General features: G+C 38.3%; 1 protein-coding gene across 2 annotated transcripts in view; it reads left to right on the plus strand.

The window, feature by feature from the left end:
• Positions 1-18355, plus strand: part of Bard1 (BRCA1 associated RING domain 1) — a 74766-nt gene that overhangs the window by 11668 nt on the left and 44743 nt on the right. For both annotated transcript variants that reach the window (XM_023710089.1, XM_004626596.2), the window contains exons 3-4: positions 2461-2609; positions 9837-10789. In XM_023710089.1, the coding sequence (XP_023565857.1) occupies positions 2461-2609; positions 9837-10789 (1102 nt within the window). The remainder of the gene's footprint in view (positions 1-2460; positions 2610-9836; positions 10790-18355) is intronic.

Raw genomic sequence — 18355 nt, forward strand, 5'->3', positions numbered from 1 at the left:
AGCATTGGTTTATACTCAACTTCAAATTGATATTTTACCCAGCATGATTTTATGATAATCAGCCTTTTGAAAATATTAGCTCATTGGATTATATAGATCTGCTGAGAAATTATGTATTTTTGCACAGTTCTGAGCTAATGTCTATATAATAGTTTTTGTTGTTGTTTTGAGACAAGGTCTCTACATAGCCCAGGCTCATCTTGAACTTGAGACCTTCTGACTCAACCTCCAAAGTACTGGGATTACAGCCATGTACTACCTGGCAAAAGGCCACTCAGCCTTGTGTTTAATAAGTTGAGAATGTTACAAAATAAACACAGTATGGGTTGCGTATCCCTGGCCCAGTAATCTGAAATTCAAAATGTCTGAAACCTGTGAGAGTTTTTGAGTACTGATGAGCTGCTGAGAATGTTTCAATACTCAGAAATTTTCAGGTTTGCAAATTAGGGAGGCTACCTGGTGAAGTGTGTGCAAATATTCCCATCCATAAAAACTCCAAAGTTTGAGGCATTTCTGGTCCCAAAGCATTTCAGGTGGGGGCTATTGAGCTTGTACGTAAAGCAGACCAAAGTAGTTGTGCAGTGTTGGACAGGTAACTTAACTAACTGGATTTTTTTCTTTCTTTTTTTTTTTCTTCTGAAAATGAGCTGGTAGTTCATAAGGAATGGATTGTGTTTTACTGGTATTCCTTGGGTAATATGCAAACATTAATTGAAATTGCCTGAGTAATTATTTTGCATATTTTTTGTGTTGGAATTCCAAGTTAGAGTTCTGTTTTGTTTTGTTCTGTTTCGAAGTAAGATCTCACTTTCTTACCCAGTCTGATCTAGATCTCTTGACTTAAGTGTTCTTTTTGCCTCACTCAGCCTTGTGAGTAGCTGTGACCATACTTAATGTACTTGGCCCAGTTAGAATTCTTTACTACAAGCAGAGGCACTCATAAGAGTTCCTTTGCTAAAGAAATGAGATGTTTGTTGGACTTGATGATCTCAAAGGTGTGTCCCAACCACACTATTCATTTTTACCTTTTCGTGAATTGTTTTGTGTCAGGAATCATGGTAAGAGCCAAAGACACAAAAAGTAGAAATGCTATGGGTTTGTTTGTTTGTTTTTGAGGCTAGTTCATGTAATTAGAATGAATTCTTGTGCCTACAAAAGAATGGGCTACTTAAGAAGCTATTAGTTGAGGGAAGATATGGCTTTTATAATTATCATTCCTGATTCCCACTAGCACCCATGTTGGGAGGCTAACGGTGGAGTAGAGTGCACAGAATTTTGCTTTGAAATTCAAAGCTATGTTTCAGGGGAGATTGTGGGCTCCTGATTTAGTTACTGTTTACTCATTGCTGGGACAAATACCCGACACTAAAAATGAGGGAAGAAAAGGTTTATTTAGCTCACAGATTGTGGATGTTTCAGTCCATATTCTGCTGGCTCCAAGGCAAATGACAGCAGTTCATGGCAGCAGAAAACAATGATTGCGAGCAGAGGAGGAGCAGCAGCTGCGGTGCCCATCAAGCCTGTCTCTTCCTTCTATGCTGACTGCGAAGACCACCACTCCACTGTGAAGATCATAGCTCCTCTGTAGACTGGGACTTCTCCAAGGAAGTGGGGCAGGGCGGCCAGGAAGCCTCTCTTAACTCCTTTATATACATCTTTTGTGCTAAGTCACTCTGGGGTGGCCCATGCCCCCAGGGTGGAACCAATGCACCCCAGGTTGGGCCTTACCCACTTGCAGGGTTGGGGAGGGCCCCATGCCCAGAACTGCGGATTCAGCCAAGTTGACACAATGTATCAACTGCCACAGCCCCTGAGCTCCTATTTATCTATTTGGTAGGGAGGACTGAACTTGGGATCTTGGGCTGGCCAGGCAGGCACTTATTCTACTCATATCCCCTTCGCCTCAGCTCCCCTTTAAACAAAAATATGTATTTGCAAACCATGTGTATCTGCAAATGTTAGGAAAATCTTCAGTCCTAACTATGAGATAACCTGATGTGACTGAGTCTATAGATTATAAAATTGTATGAAAGAGTCAAAAGATCTTGTTCCAAAAACTATTTTTAAACCATTATACACTTATCCAAAAACAAAAGAAAAGGTACTTTTTTGCTTTCTTTGCAATGATTTTAAGTGTTTACATAAAATGGAGTATTATGGAGATTAGGTTAGAGGAGGTTAGGATTGTGCCTGCCTTGCATTACACACTGTCTGTTTACACTCTGCACTATACTTAGCCCTTTAGCTGCTAAGGTTTGTTTGCAAGGAAAAATTATGCAGACTGTGTGAAGCTAAATCAAGCCTCAGAGTAGTTTTGCATCAGATTACATGAGTTGAGATTTAGATTTTATGTGTTTTGTGCTTTGTAAGCATAGCATTTTAACAAGTACTTTACAAGTTACCATTATATGTTAGAACAACCTCTGTACTTTTGTTTTAAACTGTCTATTGTATTTTAAGTGGTTGTGTAAGTGACTGCGTTGGAACCAGATGTCCAGTATGTTCCACCCCCGCCTGGGTCATAGACATCAAGATAAACAGACAGTTGGACAGCATGATTCAGCTTTGTAGTAAGCTTCGAAATTTGCTGTATGGCAATAACTTTTCAGGTAAGAAATGTTACTGTCTCTTATTAAATAGCTGAGTAATTCATATTGGTCACATAATGTAAAGATCAATCAGCAATTGTAAGATTTATAATTTTATTGTTGTTTTTGCTGTTTGACTCATTTTGAGAATGACAGCAAAAAGTTCTCCCTTGTTTTATAGATGAGAGACCAAGGTTCAAAAAGAATAAGTGATCTTGCCTAGTCACCTGTGTAGTTTGTATGAGAAGCATAAGAGATAGAGCTTCTTCTTTCTTTCTTTCTTTTTTTGTTTATTTGCTTTTTCTTTCCTGTTTTTTCTTGGTTTTTATTTGTGTGTTTTTTGAGACAGGAGCTTGCTATGTGTTCCATGCTGCCCTTGAACTCCCTATGTAGGTCAGGGTGGGCTCAAACTCATGGCAGCCTTCCTGCCTCAGCCTTCCAAGTGCTGGGAGCCCTTTTTTGTTTTTGATTGTTTGTTGAGACACTTTTTAACTACCTTTAATGGCTGCTTTTTGTAGTTATCCCATCTCTGTAGAATATATGTGAAATAATGATTTTGTCATTAAGAGTGCTTCGTTCACTTAAATATACTTTTGCAAGACAGTATACAACGTTCTTCCATGGATCACTTTTAGACTGAATTAATTAGATGAGCACATTTTGAAAGAGTAAAAAATCTAATGCTCATTTTCTTTTCTATATGAATAGGAGTTAATGTTTTTCAAATTGTTCTTAGACTCTGTATTAACTATATATCTTCCTATTGTGCTTTCTGCTGAGAACTAATTAACTGTGAAAAGAAAGTAAAGTGTTTTGAATACCATAACTGGATATTGGAATTATCTTTTATTGACCAGATCATGCCATGATAGTATGTGCTGATAGGAGAACCTTCTCTTGCTTGGCAGGATACCAAGGATGATTGGCAATACTGATACAAAATTGTTGGCTTTCTTTTTCTAAATCTTTTGTTCTTTGAATTCTGAAAGGAAGTATTACTGTCAACTACTAAGGATGAAGTTGATTAAACAAAGAAAGACAGAAAATATTTTGAGTTTTACTGAACACAGGTCTTTATTTTTAAGAGGAATTTAAAATGTCTACCTGTGAAAGCTTTCCATCTGCTTTTTTGGGTCATTATATTAGGCTTCACTTTTTTTTTTTTTTTTTTTTAATGATTTGGTACAGGGTCTACGGGGTCTCACTACGTAGATGGGATTCATAGTGATTCTGTTTTCAGCCTCCCAAGTGCTGGGATTACAGGCGCACACCACCGTGCCCAGTCTGGGATTACAGGCGCATACCACCCTACCCGGTCTCAGTTGCTGTCTCAGCACCCCGGGGGCGGGCGTGGGGCCAGCACTGCTGGGGAATCAAACCCTGACTGCTGTGCTGTGCCTAAGCAGGCACTTTAGTCCACTGAGCTATCTGGCTGGCCCAAGCTCCACTTTTTAAATGATAGAATATGCTATTTTCAAGTTTACTTATTTTCATTTTATACACCTTCTTAAGATACTTTTTGAGATATAATATTTTGGTTGTAAACCCTTTTAAAAATACAAGAGAAGAATTTTCAGTGTTTGTTTTCTGGTTGAAAAGTTTGTTGTTTAATCTGTCTCCCCTCATCCCCCGTGGGTCTGTGGATTAATTCAGGGATTTTCAGTCAAAAGTCCCCACAGCTTTGGCAGTACTTGGAGTTGTGTGCAGAGCAGATCAGGGGCCTGTGAGTAAACTGTACCATATGAACAGTATCTGTGTTACAGTGGCTTTCATCAGATTTTTAAGAGTGTAAACTGCAAGGCTTGTTAGCCATGCACTGAAATTTGGGGTGCTACTCTGAGGATCTCATTTTGATTTAACTTTTCTCTAGTTACTGTATAATAAAAATTGAGTAGTTTAGGCAAAAGGTTATAAGCTTGAGATTAAGATTCACAGGTGATTGGTTCTAATCCTTCTGAGGTCTGTGAGGTAGATTCTGTTTTAGCAGCATCTCCTTGGCTTTTACCCAGCTATCTTCCTGTTCTCATGATTATCTCCTTGTGCAAGTGTTTGTACCAACTTATTTTATAAGGATCCCACTAATAATGTACTAGGAAGGGTCCACTCTAGGATACTACACATCATGTTCTTAATTATATCTACAATGACTCTGTTTTCAGTTAAGTGTATATTCTGAGGGAGTAGGGGTGAAGGCCTCCAAGTGAATTTAGGGAATGAGGGGAGAGACATAGTTTAGCACGTAATAAGCGATATGACATTCTCAAAGATGAAAAATTCAGGGTAGAGAAACCTTTACAGGTTAACTACCATCAATCATGGCATGCTGGGGTACTGTGTACTGTGGTGTACAAAGAAGAGTAAGATAGACTTCTTTTTAAAAATGTTACTCTTTTCCCAAAATGTAATGAGTGATGTTTAAATCATTAGTATAGTTTTCACATAAATCCCTTCATGCTTCGTAATTAAGGAAGATAATTAGGATGGTTGAGTTTAGGACAAGTTTCTGGGTGGGGCTCTTAGCATACTGCCATATCTAGGTAGAGGTGAAGCTGGATGAGAGAATTTGGATTATTCATTTTTCAACTGGCTTTTGCGGTTTATTTTCATTATAATGAGTACGTGAGAGGCCTTTATAACATGAGAGACCTTGTGTTCTATCATAGCACCCCTCAAAAAAACCAAGAAAGAATAATAATCATTTTAGTACTAATGAGATTATCAGTACTGCCTTCGGTGTTACTCCGCTCTGCCCCTACTGGGATTGAACCTAGGGGTTTGTACCTGCTAGGCAGGCACTCTACTGCTAGTTGAATCTCCAGCTGCTCAATATTACTTATTTTAAGATGAATTGGAAGTTTAGATAACACATAATGGGAAGTTTAGGAGCTAGAGATTCATATTAATCCTCTTAATCTACTAACTGAGAACAGGGGGGACTGGGTTGCACAAGTCAGTCCTGTTAAATTTTTTGGTTTTTTTTCATTTAGAATAATTTTTTGTTCAAAGCGTGGAAATTTACTTTTCTTGAATTGGATAAGGTTTGGAGTGCTAGAACTAATTCATATCCTAGAGACTTAAACTCAATTAAAATAATTTTAAAGCAGAGTCTCAGATTTTGGCTTACAAATTCATTTTATAATTGTAGCATTCTTCTTTGTTACCCCATTAAGAAATGACAAATCTGAAGTATGAATATGCTGAAATATGTCTACGCAGATCTATTCATTTACATGCTTCAGAGTTTTTTCTGCTTTAATATAAATTGCGTGGTTACCAACTTTTCCTTTCATAGCCATCCCCAAACAAACAAGCCTTGAAGGAAGGGTATTTAGAATTTCTTTTACTGAAGCGTTGTCTTTTTTGAACTCAAGGAGTGCTGAGCTACAGTCCCTCCTATTCCTGTGGTTTGTTATATTGTAATTAGTTAACTTATTTGTGAGATAGGTTCTCCTCTGTAGTCAAGATTGGCCTGGAACGCACCATGTGGCCCAAGCTAGTCTTGAACTTGTGATGTTCCTGCTTCAGCTTGTGGAGTAACTAGGACTGCAGGCATGTGTCACTTCTCCCTTCTTTATTGTTTGTCTTTTAGTACATTTAACACAGTGCCTTTGTGTTCATTCATCTGTTAAGCACTTCCAAAAGTGTAAGTTTCTTAGACGACTTATACATTAGGTGGGTGCAATTAATAATTGGGAACGAGTGATGGTGGGTCCTTTTCATAATGAGATTAGAAAATGATCTCATTATGAGCTCCAGAGTTGTGTCTGTTAAATGATCACCTGTTGAAGATGATGAATTCAGTGGAATGGTTAAGCATCTTTCATATTTTTTATCTCTCAAAAAACCCTGTAGTTGACAATTTATCTTTCAGAGGAACTTGTTACCTGCATTTATTATAAAATATATAATTACTGTAATTAGGGTTGGTAATTAGGAAGAAGTTGTCAAATCATGGACATTATAGTTATGGTATACTGGAGATAAAGAAGCCTGATTTGTAGTACTACTTGGGTAAAATGAGCTCCTAAATACCCAAATACATTTTTCTCAGTTTAATGTTCCTTAAAGGGAAGAGAATATCAGATTTTTTCTGAGGAGTGTTTATGCATAATTTTAACTTATTCTTTATAACGTAATCTGCTTTGTACTAATAGAGTTAAATTTAAAGGTTTTTATTTTCTCTTGAACCCAGTCAAATTAAATTAGACCTTGCAGGTGCTGGTCCATTTCTGTGGAACATGTTGGTGGTGTTGATGTTAAAGATCCTTTGATTATGCTTTCATAGGATCACAACTTCCCTTTCTGTTTTTGGGTTTAGTGAAAGATACTGGCCTTTCTGAAGTGATTACATAGTTTTTCATATATGCTATAACTTTTTATAATTGATTAAGATGAGTGTTTGAATAGCTGTGCTATTTTTTAAAACATAACTACTACTTAACTTACAAGATATTCACTCTTTAGTAAAGATGTTAACGTTACACAGATGGTAAGCAGATTACTTTGATTTTTTAATAAGGGACTAGTAAATCAAAGAGATTCTCCACTTCTGCTGTGAAACCTGTAATAGAGAGTAATTTGAAAGGCACACAATTCCTATCATTATAATCCTTTGATGTAGATTAATGATAGTGAAATCACATTTTCTAATTACTTCTCTTTTCCATAGTTTATTATTAAATTTTAAGGAAAATTTGGCTAGGCAGTGCCTTAGTAACCTGTGCACATCTTTTCCTTGATATTTTATGTTGTACTCTGAAATATTTAAATTCAGAGAATTAGAATTTCTTTTAAATTTCATCATTAAAAAATTTATTATGTAGAGGAAAGTTAGTATTTTTATTCCTGAAATGAATGTGATAATTTATTATGTTTAGAAGCATTCACTTGTTAAAAAGTAGTGTAGCTGTTAATAGTATGATTTTTGTTTTAGTGACAGTATTGTTTTTGGTTTTATAGTTTTGTATGAGAGATGCTGCATACAATTCAGAAATTCACAGTCATGTTTCCAGTTGTGGGCCTTGCTTAAAATAATAGCAAGTTAGATAATTAAAACCTTCAGCAGAGCTATTATTACTGTATTATCAGTAAAATTGCTGTGTACACATAAATTACATGAGCATTTACTTTCTTGAATAACTTTTTTATCTGTTAAGAAATTATGTACACCTGAATATGAAATCTGTTGTCCTTTTAGTTTTAGTGATTTTAGTCAGCTAAATGTGTTATTACTACTGATAAGCTTTAGCTTTCCTTTATGTGGCCAATTCTCTGTTTTGTAAGGATTATAACTATTGAGGATTTCAGGATTTGAATGATTCTTAAAGGGAAATGTTGTCACTTGTGTTTAAGAAATAAATTTTTAAAAATCAAATACAAGTTTTTACAGATTTACCTGAGGATTAACCTTTAAGTCTTTGTAATCCTGAGTCTGTCTTAAAAAGTAATCTTGGTAACATTTCATTTTGACCTTTCCTCTGGGCTTGAGGTTATATAAGAAATGGCTTAGGTTTGAAATCTACTTACCACAGCAAAAAGAAAAAAAAAGAGAGACCTTGTTGAATTTAGACGTAAAATCCCTCTGTGAGTGGATACCGCATTCAGATCGTTGGGATTTCCAAGCGTCTGTCTCAGTAGCACTTTGTGGATACAGTGATGGTGTTCAGCTTTGACATGGGAAGGACGGAGCAGCGTCTGCTTTTATCAGGATGAACACGTTGCTTCTAGCTGTTCCATGGCTTTACTGCTATAAGGCTATGTTCTGGCTTCAGCAGGCAGACCTGTGATGTTTTTAGAGTATACTTTGACGGATTGATTTTTTCATTTGTTGTAGGCAGATCACATCTGAAGTTCCTATGGACTGTATCTTCATCCCCCATACTTAAAATTAATTTTGATGTCTCTTTTATAAATAAAAGACACATTGCTCTTTTCTACCCTCAGATTCTCCCCCTTGCTTCGAACAAACTTAGCTTGTCATTCTTGCCACTGTTGGAAGCAGCTCTAAAAGTTTCTTCATGAGTGTCTTTAATTGAGCTATTATGGCTGACTTGGCGTTATGAATTAATTCAAAACATTTATTGTTCACGGTTGTTTTGACTTTGGGGAAGGGCCAGAAGTTCAGTGATGCCAGATCTGGTGAATAACATAGTTGGGGACACGCTGTAGTGTTTTTATGAAGTCATTGGAAGCAGTATTAGACATGAAAGAGCACTTCAAAAACTGCTTCAGAAAGTGACAGGAACAGTGGGATATGTGTTCAAATTTGGGGAAGAGGGGAGTATTTTGAGGACATTAATGTCAATTTATATTATTGTAATGACTTAAAGTTTATAACACTTGCCATAAATTTTGATAATAGTGGTATACCCAATAGTGGGATAGTTAAACCATGTGATATTTGTGTTCTAGTTTTTGTATCAAGCCTTTAAAAAGAGATGGGTATTGTATTTTGTCTTTTTTTTTTTTTTTTTTTTTGGTACTGGGGATTGAACTCAAGACCTTGCACTTGCTAGGCAGGCACTTATGCCACTGAGCTATATCCCTGGCCCTTTTTTTCTGTATTTATGGAGACTATCATATGGTTTTCCTTTGGTTTGTTGATACAATAAATATTTATTTTCAAATGTGTCTTTAAACATCAAGCATTAATGTCTTCTACTTATTCTACAGCTATCCTTTCCTCCCCCCATGTGCTGCCCTCCCCCCTTTTTAATGTATTTGGTACAGGGTCTCACTACACAGCCTGGACTTGTAGTGATCCTCTTGTTTTCAGCCTCCCCAATGCTGGGATTACAGGCATGCACCACCATGCTCAGACACTCAGTAGCCAGGGATTGAATCCTGGTCCCTTCGCTTGCCTAGGCAGACGCTGAGTCTGCTGAACTAGCTCGCTGGTCTATCTCACTGATCCCCCTGCCTCCATTTTTTAAGCGTCGCTTTTTCTCTTTAATTTTGGGTTTTTTTTTTTGTCTTCAGCTTTTGTCTACTCTTGGTGAAATATGTTTTATACTGTTGTCTGCTGTACCTCTGATCTCTAGAACACTGTCTAGCACAAAGTAGGACTGTTAACTATGTGTAGAATGCGCAGCTGAGTGCCCACTCTGGAAATGGGCGTAAGCTAGTAGAGAAAGAGCTATGCAAATGGAAGGTGACAGACTTCAATAGAACTACAAACAGAATTCTTTGGAAGCTCACCATGAGTGAGACTGATCCTTTTAACTGATTACTTTCCTTTCTTTCTGTTAGATTTGGAAGATGATACATCTAGGACAGATTTATTTAATGATGAAGAAAATAAGAAAAATTCAATAAAAATGTGGTTTAGTCCTCGAAGTAAGAAGGTCAGGTATGTTGTGAGGAAAATTTCTGTGCAAACCCAACCTCAGAAGACAAAAGATGAAAATGCTGAACAAGCCTCAGTGTATGACTTTGTTTCTGCAACTCCTCCTACAGTTGTTTCTAAGAGTACTATAAAAGCTTCTAAAACATCTGCAAAGAAACGCAAAAAGAAAACTTTAGCTGAAATTAATCAAGAATGGAATTTAGTCACAGAGAGGGAAGGTGATGAACTTGACCCCAAAGACGAATTTAAGGAAAAGCAGGTATCCTTCTGTAGCCAGCCAGCCATTATTGGTAGTCCGCAGGTAAATGGTGAAGTAGACTTACTAGCAAGTGGCTCAGTAACAGAATCTGAAAGTTGTGCAAGCTTCATTGAAGCCTTTCTACCATTGGCTGAGCATATAGAATCTCCAGACAGTGACCACAAGAATGAAGTGACTCCTGAGAAAGTCTGTGAAAATGATCTTACTTCTGAGATATCTTTGCCATTAGGTCGTAGTGGAAAACGTGGACCATGCAGCAGACTTTCTCAGTCCGTTTCTAAGAAGTGCAGAAGCAGTATTCCAAGCACCAGTGAAGATGTTGGGCAAACAGTGCTCTCAGAAAACATGTCATTGCTTGACTGTTCACCACCAGCTTCGAGCAAACTTAAGGCTGGTGACACATTAAGGAAGGAAAATGATGATGTATCAGATGACTCCGCTAGTCTGTCACCATGTACGCTACCTTCTACACTGAATAGTTCCAGTTATAGGAGACTGATGTCAAGTCCCTCAGCAGTGAAATTGTCCCAGCCTGACTTCATGGCCAGGAAAAGAAATCATAGAGGAGAGACTTTACTTCATATTGCTTCTATAAAGGTAAGCTGCTTATTCAGATATATAGAATGAAATTGTTAGCTTTCTATTACTGTTACAGATACCTGCGGGGGTCTGCTAACAAAAGGTTTATTTGGTCTATGGTTTTGGAGCCACTTTTCTGTGGCTGTCTGACTTCATGGCACAGCACTCGTGGCAGAGTATCATCGTAATGCAGGATGAAACAAAACCCATCACCTCGTGGCCAAGAACAGAAGAGGCGAGGAGGAGGAGGGCCAGGGTCCTACTTTGCCCTTCAGGGCTGTGCCCTAGTGACCCAAAAGCCTTCTACCACCCTTCGTATTTCTGATACTGTCGTTCTGGTGATCATGTCTCCAACACAAGAGGCTTTGAGGGACATTGCAAATGAAAACTATAGTAGTGACCATCTGTAGAGCACTTTGGGGATTGTGAGAATTGGGCTAAGATTACTGCTGCAGATATGACACTTCCTGTTTGCTAGCAAAGCAGACTTTGCAGAGCCTGCCTGTTTACCACAGTACAGTGGCCCCTGGCTCTAGGAAGCAAGATCTGGTGGGAGAAAGCCAACAGTTGATTATTTTGTATTTCCTTTGCCAAGTGCTTTTGCCTCTGTCTGTTGTTGACCGACACTTTCTTTGCATAAAAATGAATATAGGCAAATGTTACTGTGCTGAAATACTTTTACCTAACAGAAGAACTAGAGGCAGTGGGAAAGGGCTTAAGCTTCTATTTGATGTTCCCTGTAGGCACCCCTGTATCTGGATGGATAGATGAAGGGGTGTGTCCAGTTCTCCAGTGACCCAGGCATTTTTCCATTGGAAATGTCTCCTGCAGTTTGCAAAAAGATGCTGCTAGTCCTGCACCTCCAGTCAACCCTTTTACTTGACTGTTTAGTGAAGTTCATTCTCTCCTATTATTGCTTCAGCATCTGGTGATCCTGTTCTTCTCTGGAGCCTGACCTGTTTCTCTGAGCAGGAGGGCCACTGGCAGGGGTTAGTCTTTGCAGTACAGCCAGTGAGAGGGAGCGGGAAGAACTACAGCCTTTTAGACTGTTAGACTGCTCTGGACTTTGTCAAAGTGTTAGGAAAGTATCATGTAGTGGTACTTAATGTGACATTGGTGTAACTTTTATGTTCTCTTGTGACATTGCATGGTAGATTCACCCAGGAAATCCCTGGGATTTGGATAGGATAGAATTGTGAGGTTTGGAAAGAAGGAGTTTTGAAGGCCCCTGAATGTGAGGCTGGCGGGGCAGCATAAACAGAAGGTGTAGTAGCCACTGAATGTGGCCCACTGGTTTCTCTTTTTGTGTCTCAAAGGGGAAAAGCACAAAAATGAGTGTCTCCCAACACTCAAAAGGATTTTTCTCCCTTTTATTCCAAATTAATACAGTGAACTTAGTACCGATGCCAGTGGGCAGAGGGGAGAATGTGTCACTGGCCCAGCTGAGGGTCTCGTGGGAGGTCCTTGGGCAACTCAAGTTGTTCAGTTGGCTCTGGTTTTATTGTGATTTCTGAAAAGCATGACTTAGAAGGCAGTCTTTTTTTATTCTTTGAATGGATGAATAAGTATATTCACAAACTGTTCTTAATCTTACAGTGTTTTTGATAATTTTACAGATGTAAGTAGTATAAAATTTAGTATTTGGTTTCTGTGTTTTGCTTTCTGGAAATTTTCATAGCACTGGCCAAACATCTACTTAGGTTAGTCAGAAAGTCTTCTTCCAACTATAAGAATGATTTATCTTTTCATGATGCACACTTATAATCCCACCACTTGGGGTAGGAGGATTCCTGTGAATTTGAAGCCAGCCAGGGCTACATGGAGAGTTCAAGGCCAGCCTGAACTACATAGTGAAATCCTGTCCCCAAAAAATCCTTCTAAATGAGGTTCTCTAGACCAATAGATGGAGAGAGGGAAGAGAAATGGAGAGGGGTGAAAGGAAGAATTAAATATATTATGTACATGTACCAACTCCCTGTGGTGAATTTAATCATTACTTACTGCAACATGTATTAATAAAAGTTAAAAGTAAAAATAAATTAGTATCTCCATAGCCTAGAGTTTAGGCCAGAGTTTGGTAAACTTTTTTAAGGATATGTGTCTATGTCAAAACCGTTCATTTCTTCTATCCTAGAGCCATATATACACCATTAAAGCTCATAGAAAATCAGGTGACTGGCCCAAGGGCCATAGTTTGTGTTTCCTTGGTCTAGAGATAGAAAACAGCTACAAGAGGGTATTAAGAAAATTTGGGACACCACTGAGTTACAGGATGTTACAATACAGGTTCTCCTGTGTCCTGAGTCCTCACTGACCTTGAAAGGCTAGGGCCAAAATGTTGGCTGTCCTTGTAGTCCTTCTTTTTCTCTAATTTTTGGTCTGCAAACTTAAGTTGTTAACCCCCTAGAAGAGAAGCTTAATGATATTATTACCCTATAACATAGGCAGTTGAGCTTAACCTCACTATCTGTCTGAATATCAAACATCTTAGACATAATGTACTAATAGTGGTTGGACAGGATATCATCCCTGCATCTTGTACTATGAATAATACTATGAAGACAACAATATGCAATATATTAATTATCGTAACTGTCTTACTAACCTGTATTGAAACTGTCTCATTGCTGTTTCTCAATAAAATTAATTTTTTAAAAAAGAAAAAAAATAGAATATTTTTCTATTTATTCTAAAAATAGAATAAGAGAAATAGTGGCATGATGCTCTTTTGGGGATTTTCTTCATTATCTACTCATGACTACTTCATACAAGTTTTATCAAATTGTTAGCTTACTTAAAAGGCTTGCCAGAATTACAGTTAGCCACTTTGAGCCAGGTGTGGCCATGCCTGTAATCTCAGCATTCTAGGAGGCTAAAAAGGAGGATCACGGGCTTTGTAGCCTAGGTTGGAGAACCTAGTGACTTAGTGAGACCCTGTCCCAATTTTTATTTTTTAAAGTTTGAGACAGTCTCACTATGCAGTTCAAGCTGGCCTTGAGCTCCCTTTGTAGCCCAGGCTGGTCAACAACTAGCAAAGATCTCCTGCCTCAGCCTCCCTTGTGCTGGGATTGCAAGCACGCACTCCGCACCCAGCTCTCCCAACATCTTGTTAAAAAGGGCTGATGATTTTTGTTAAATGTTGCCTAGTGCCCTTAACTACGAGATAAATTGTATTAAACACTACAAAATCATCTTGAGTCAGTTTGTGTAGTTAGGTTTCCCAGCACCTGTGGTTATCTGATGTTTAAACATTATAGAACTGTTCTCAAAAAGTTGGCAGTTTTCAAGACTATAAGGAAAAGAGGAAGGCTCGTCTACTTCTGTGTTTATCATTTCCTTTCTGTATATATAGTTGAATAACCTGCTTGGGTCTAATTTGCCAAGCTTGGATTCTTAATGCGTGTGCATCAGTACTCTCCTGTTTAGAGCTTAAAGCTACAGAAGCATTGTTAGCAATTGCTTGGACACTGAATTTTGAACTTTTTGACACTGTTAAGCATGTTCACCTTTTCTTGTCACTAGTTCAAGAAAAATCTGCTTGATGTCTACTACTAAAAGCTATTTATGTTTTAACCTATTTTTATGCCAGAAGCCCTCTATTTGTCCACAGTTTCCATAAGAACTCTTTAGAAAAGGGTTTGTTTGCTTTAATAAATACTGTTGTGTGGAAACAGGACAGTGAGAGCAAAGGGCAGAAGCGGGAAGAGCCTGCCGCGGAGCTTCTGGGGAAAGTGAGCTGCCACCTGAAATGGTGCACTATGAGGACTTGATCTTTCCTTAAACACAGTGTTTTCTTTTATTCACATGACTTCTTAGTGTGTTTTTCATACAGGACAGTTTTTCAACCTTGATGTACAGTGACTGTAAAACTGTGCTTTTAGTGGCAATCTGTAATCTTTAAGATAATGGTAAGCATCTTGTCGGTTTAGGAGGATATACGATAATAAATCTACTGGATGGAAAATCCTGCTAAAAAATGGAAATGTTTTAGTAATATACACATGTTACAATTTTTACCCTTTTTTCTTTTTTCTTCCTTGGTCTACAATGAAATTGTTATAGCAATGCAAAATAAAATCCTGTGTATAAAAATAAATAAATGAAGAGGGCTGAACTCACTGTGAAAATCCTGAGCAAAAACAAAACAAAAGTGTTCCTTTAAATGCAATCATTGAGGGCCAGCCAAATAGCTCAGTGGATTAAAGCTCCTACAAGCAGGCACAGGGGCCAGGGGTTTGATTCCTGCCTGGCCTGCCCTGCTGGCCCTGCCCCAGCAATTGAGAGTGGGCATGGCAATGTGCGCAGGCAGATCACTAGGAGTCCGGTCTAGTAGTGAGACCCTGAACACCCTGTAGACCCTTCCCTAAAATCCAAAAATAAATAAATAAATAAAAATAAATGTAATCATTGAACACTAATTTCTTCATCAGTTGTCAGATTTTAATACATTTAGAAAATCTCACTGATTTCTTTATTTTAAATCATGAATTAGTAGTGTTCTTTGTAAAAAAAAAAAAAAATTATATATCCTGTCTCCTGAGTTGGATTTTTTTTTTGTCATGCAAATGCTGGGAATACCGCCACCATCAACAAAAACAACAGTGGATTTGTCAGTACTATGCATCTTTTTAGAAATAATTTTCATCTTATTCTTATCCTAATTCTTTCATTTATAGCTAAGAATGAATCATCTTGATGTGCTAGGAAACAAAAACTGCAATTCTTTTGTTTTTTTTTTTGTGTGTGTTGTATATGCACCTTCTTCGTAAAGGATTTGAAAAGGTTTTAAAGTTGAAAGTACCATGAAATGTAACAAGGAGCAGGGAAAGAGCAGAGTACTGCTGCATAATGAATTTAGATTTGGTGACTTTTACAGCAGCCAAAGAAAATAGGGGGAAGTACCAGGTCTTTTTGCTTCCAAAAGATAAGGCTTTCCTTGGAAATGGTGGTTATAGCTATTTTTTTCTGAAGCAAATGGGATCCCTTATAGTTTTCAGAGTCCCATTTGTTGTTGAGTTTCAGGAGGCACCGGCCTGCAGTGGCAGGTGTACTGTGCTGGGTTAACTTTTCCTGCTGCAGGTTGAGCTTTCTGTTGCAGTCTCAGAACTGGGAAGGTTTTTACTAACATTCCTTAACATCTTGCTCCAAGTCTACTTGGACGTGTCATTTGGCCTTAACCTTTCCAAATTACCACCCTAGTAGCCACTGCTTCTCTTTACTTTCTCAGAATACCTTTGCTAGTTTGTTGTGGCTTCCAAATCAAGCCATCATAGACTTAGTGACTTTAAAATGTCCACATTAATTTTCTTAAGGTTCTGTAGGTCAGAAGTCTGGCTTGGGTTTCATTAGGCTGCCATCAGTCTGTCAGCTGCTAGTTTGTGCATACTCTAGGTAGGATCAGTTTTCCTGCTCACGTGGGTGGTTGGCAGGCAGGACATAGTTCTTGTGGTTGGATGGAGAGCCTGTGTTGACTTCGAGTTGAGGGCTCTTTGGAAGTTTTAGAGACAGTCACGTCACATTCCTTAGTTGGTAGCCTTTCCTTTTTGTTTTGCTTTATTTTTTTGAGACAGGGTCTCACTATGTAGTTTAGGCTGCCATTGAACTCACTGTGTAGCCCAGGATGGCCACAAGCTCACTGTGATTTTCCTGCCTCAGCCTCCAGAGGTGCTGGGATTGCGGCCTGTGTCACCCCATGCCTGGCTGGTGACCCTCTTCCTTCGAATTCAACAGTAATAACCTGAGTTCTTCTCATGTCTTTTTTTTTTTTTTTGAGAGAGAGAGGAAAGAGAGAGAGAGCGAGAGAGCGAGAATGTTAGAGAGCAAGCCCAGTAAAAATGATACACCATTCCAAAACAAGATGATGGGAAATTAACAAGTTATTATATATTCAAAGTAGTTTTTCAGATTACTAGGTACAGGAATGCAAAATTGATCAAACAATATAAGCACTAACTGCCTTTCAATGAAATAATAGAAATTAGTAGTACAATTATTATAGCTATCATGTATGTGTGTCTCTGTGTGTGTATATATATATATTTTTTTTTTCTTTTTCCTTCCTTTTCTCCTTTTCCCCATCCCAGTTGTTCTTTCCTTTTGAGCAGTTTCTTTCCCTCTCACTCTATCTATTGTACTTTTTTGATCCTATTCAAACACTTTCAGTTTCTTACACTGGGGAGATAATAGAAAGTTTACACATGTGAGTCTGATTTATTTCACTTGTGAGTATGGTCTCTAGTTGCATCCATTACCTATAAAAGCCTCGAGTTTATCTTTCTTTATAGCTGAGTAGTACTCCATTGTATAAAAATGCTGTATCTTTTTTATCCATTGCTCAGTTGATGGGCATTGGGGTTGTTTCCAAGATTTAGCTGTGACAAATTGTGCTGCTAATTCTGTACATAGAGGGAATGCTCTGTGCTTTCCAAGACTCTTGTGATTAGACTGGAGGCCACCTGCCCAGTGCAGCATCAGCGCCCCGTGACTTTGTGCACTGAGTCATGCTGCAGTATTCCTTCTGCCCTGTGAGCTGACATAGGTGCTGGGGCTTCGGGTGTGCCCCTTTGGGGGGACCCAGACCACTGAAGTCATTCCTGGTAGCTCTCCCTGCTTTCCTTCTGAACTTCTTGGAGACAGTTTCCTGTGTGACAGCAAGAGTGTTTAGACCTAAATCAGAACTTGGAAGTTCTGTGCCACCTACCCAGTCTGTAACTGTTGATATCCCTATTGTTCGACTATCTATAACCCATGTTCCTACTTGAATATCTGTTGCAGTTAAAATATTATTAAGAACATGTAGCACAAGGTCCTCAGTTCAATCCCCAGTACTGGAAAAAAAAAAAAAAAAAGAATGTCTTATTGTGAGTATATGAGAAAGCCTTGTAAGTAGAAAGTAAGTTAAGCATTAATATTTTTCTAATGTAATAATAATAAGGACACAAAAATTTTCTGTTTTCTCTTATGTCACCATTGCTTGAGCGTTTGTAGGTACTGGAATCTCCCTCTATCATTTCTCTGGCACAGATTCTTAACGTGACAACGATTACTTACAACTCGTACCACAGTTGTGAACTCACTGTGAAGTAGAATAGCTTGCAGTAGAATGTGCCATGGTGTGTTTGTGGTACAGACAATTGATTATCCTGTGAGGGGGTAAGGTCTTTTAAAACAGAACAAAGGTGACAGAGATCTCCTGAGTAGAAAGTCTTATGTCTACTTCGGACCCTAACTTTGTAATTCATTGTAGCTTCCAGCAGTTGTGTTGTTATTATGCATCCTTTATAGTAGCTCCACAGGAAAGTAGCAAAGGACACAGAACCAAACTGGCATCAGGGTTATGTTAAGATTTTCATTTTTGGAACACTCCTTGGAGCAAGTACAATATCCACCTTTTCCACTTACTCACCCCCATGTAGAAGTCTGCTTTAGTAATACTGGTAATACTGTAATGTTGGTAGAGTAGTGTTAGATTCCTCTATGGAATTAGTTTTGTTCAGCAAATTCTGACTAAGAAGTATTTAATAGTTCTATGAGAGAGAGAGAGAGAGAGAGAGAGAGAGAGAGAGAGAGAGAGAGAGAGAGAGA

The sequence above is a fragment of the Octodon degus genome, unplaced genomic scaffold, assembly GCF_000260255.1.
Source record: "Octodon degus isolate 3935 unplaced genomic scaffold, OctDeg1.0 scaffold00016, whole genome shotgun sequence".
In the NCBI taxonomy this organism is placed as follows: domain Eukaryota; kingdom Metazoa; phylum Chordata; class Mammalia; order Rodentia; family Octodontidae; genus Octodon; species Octodon degus.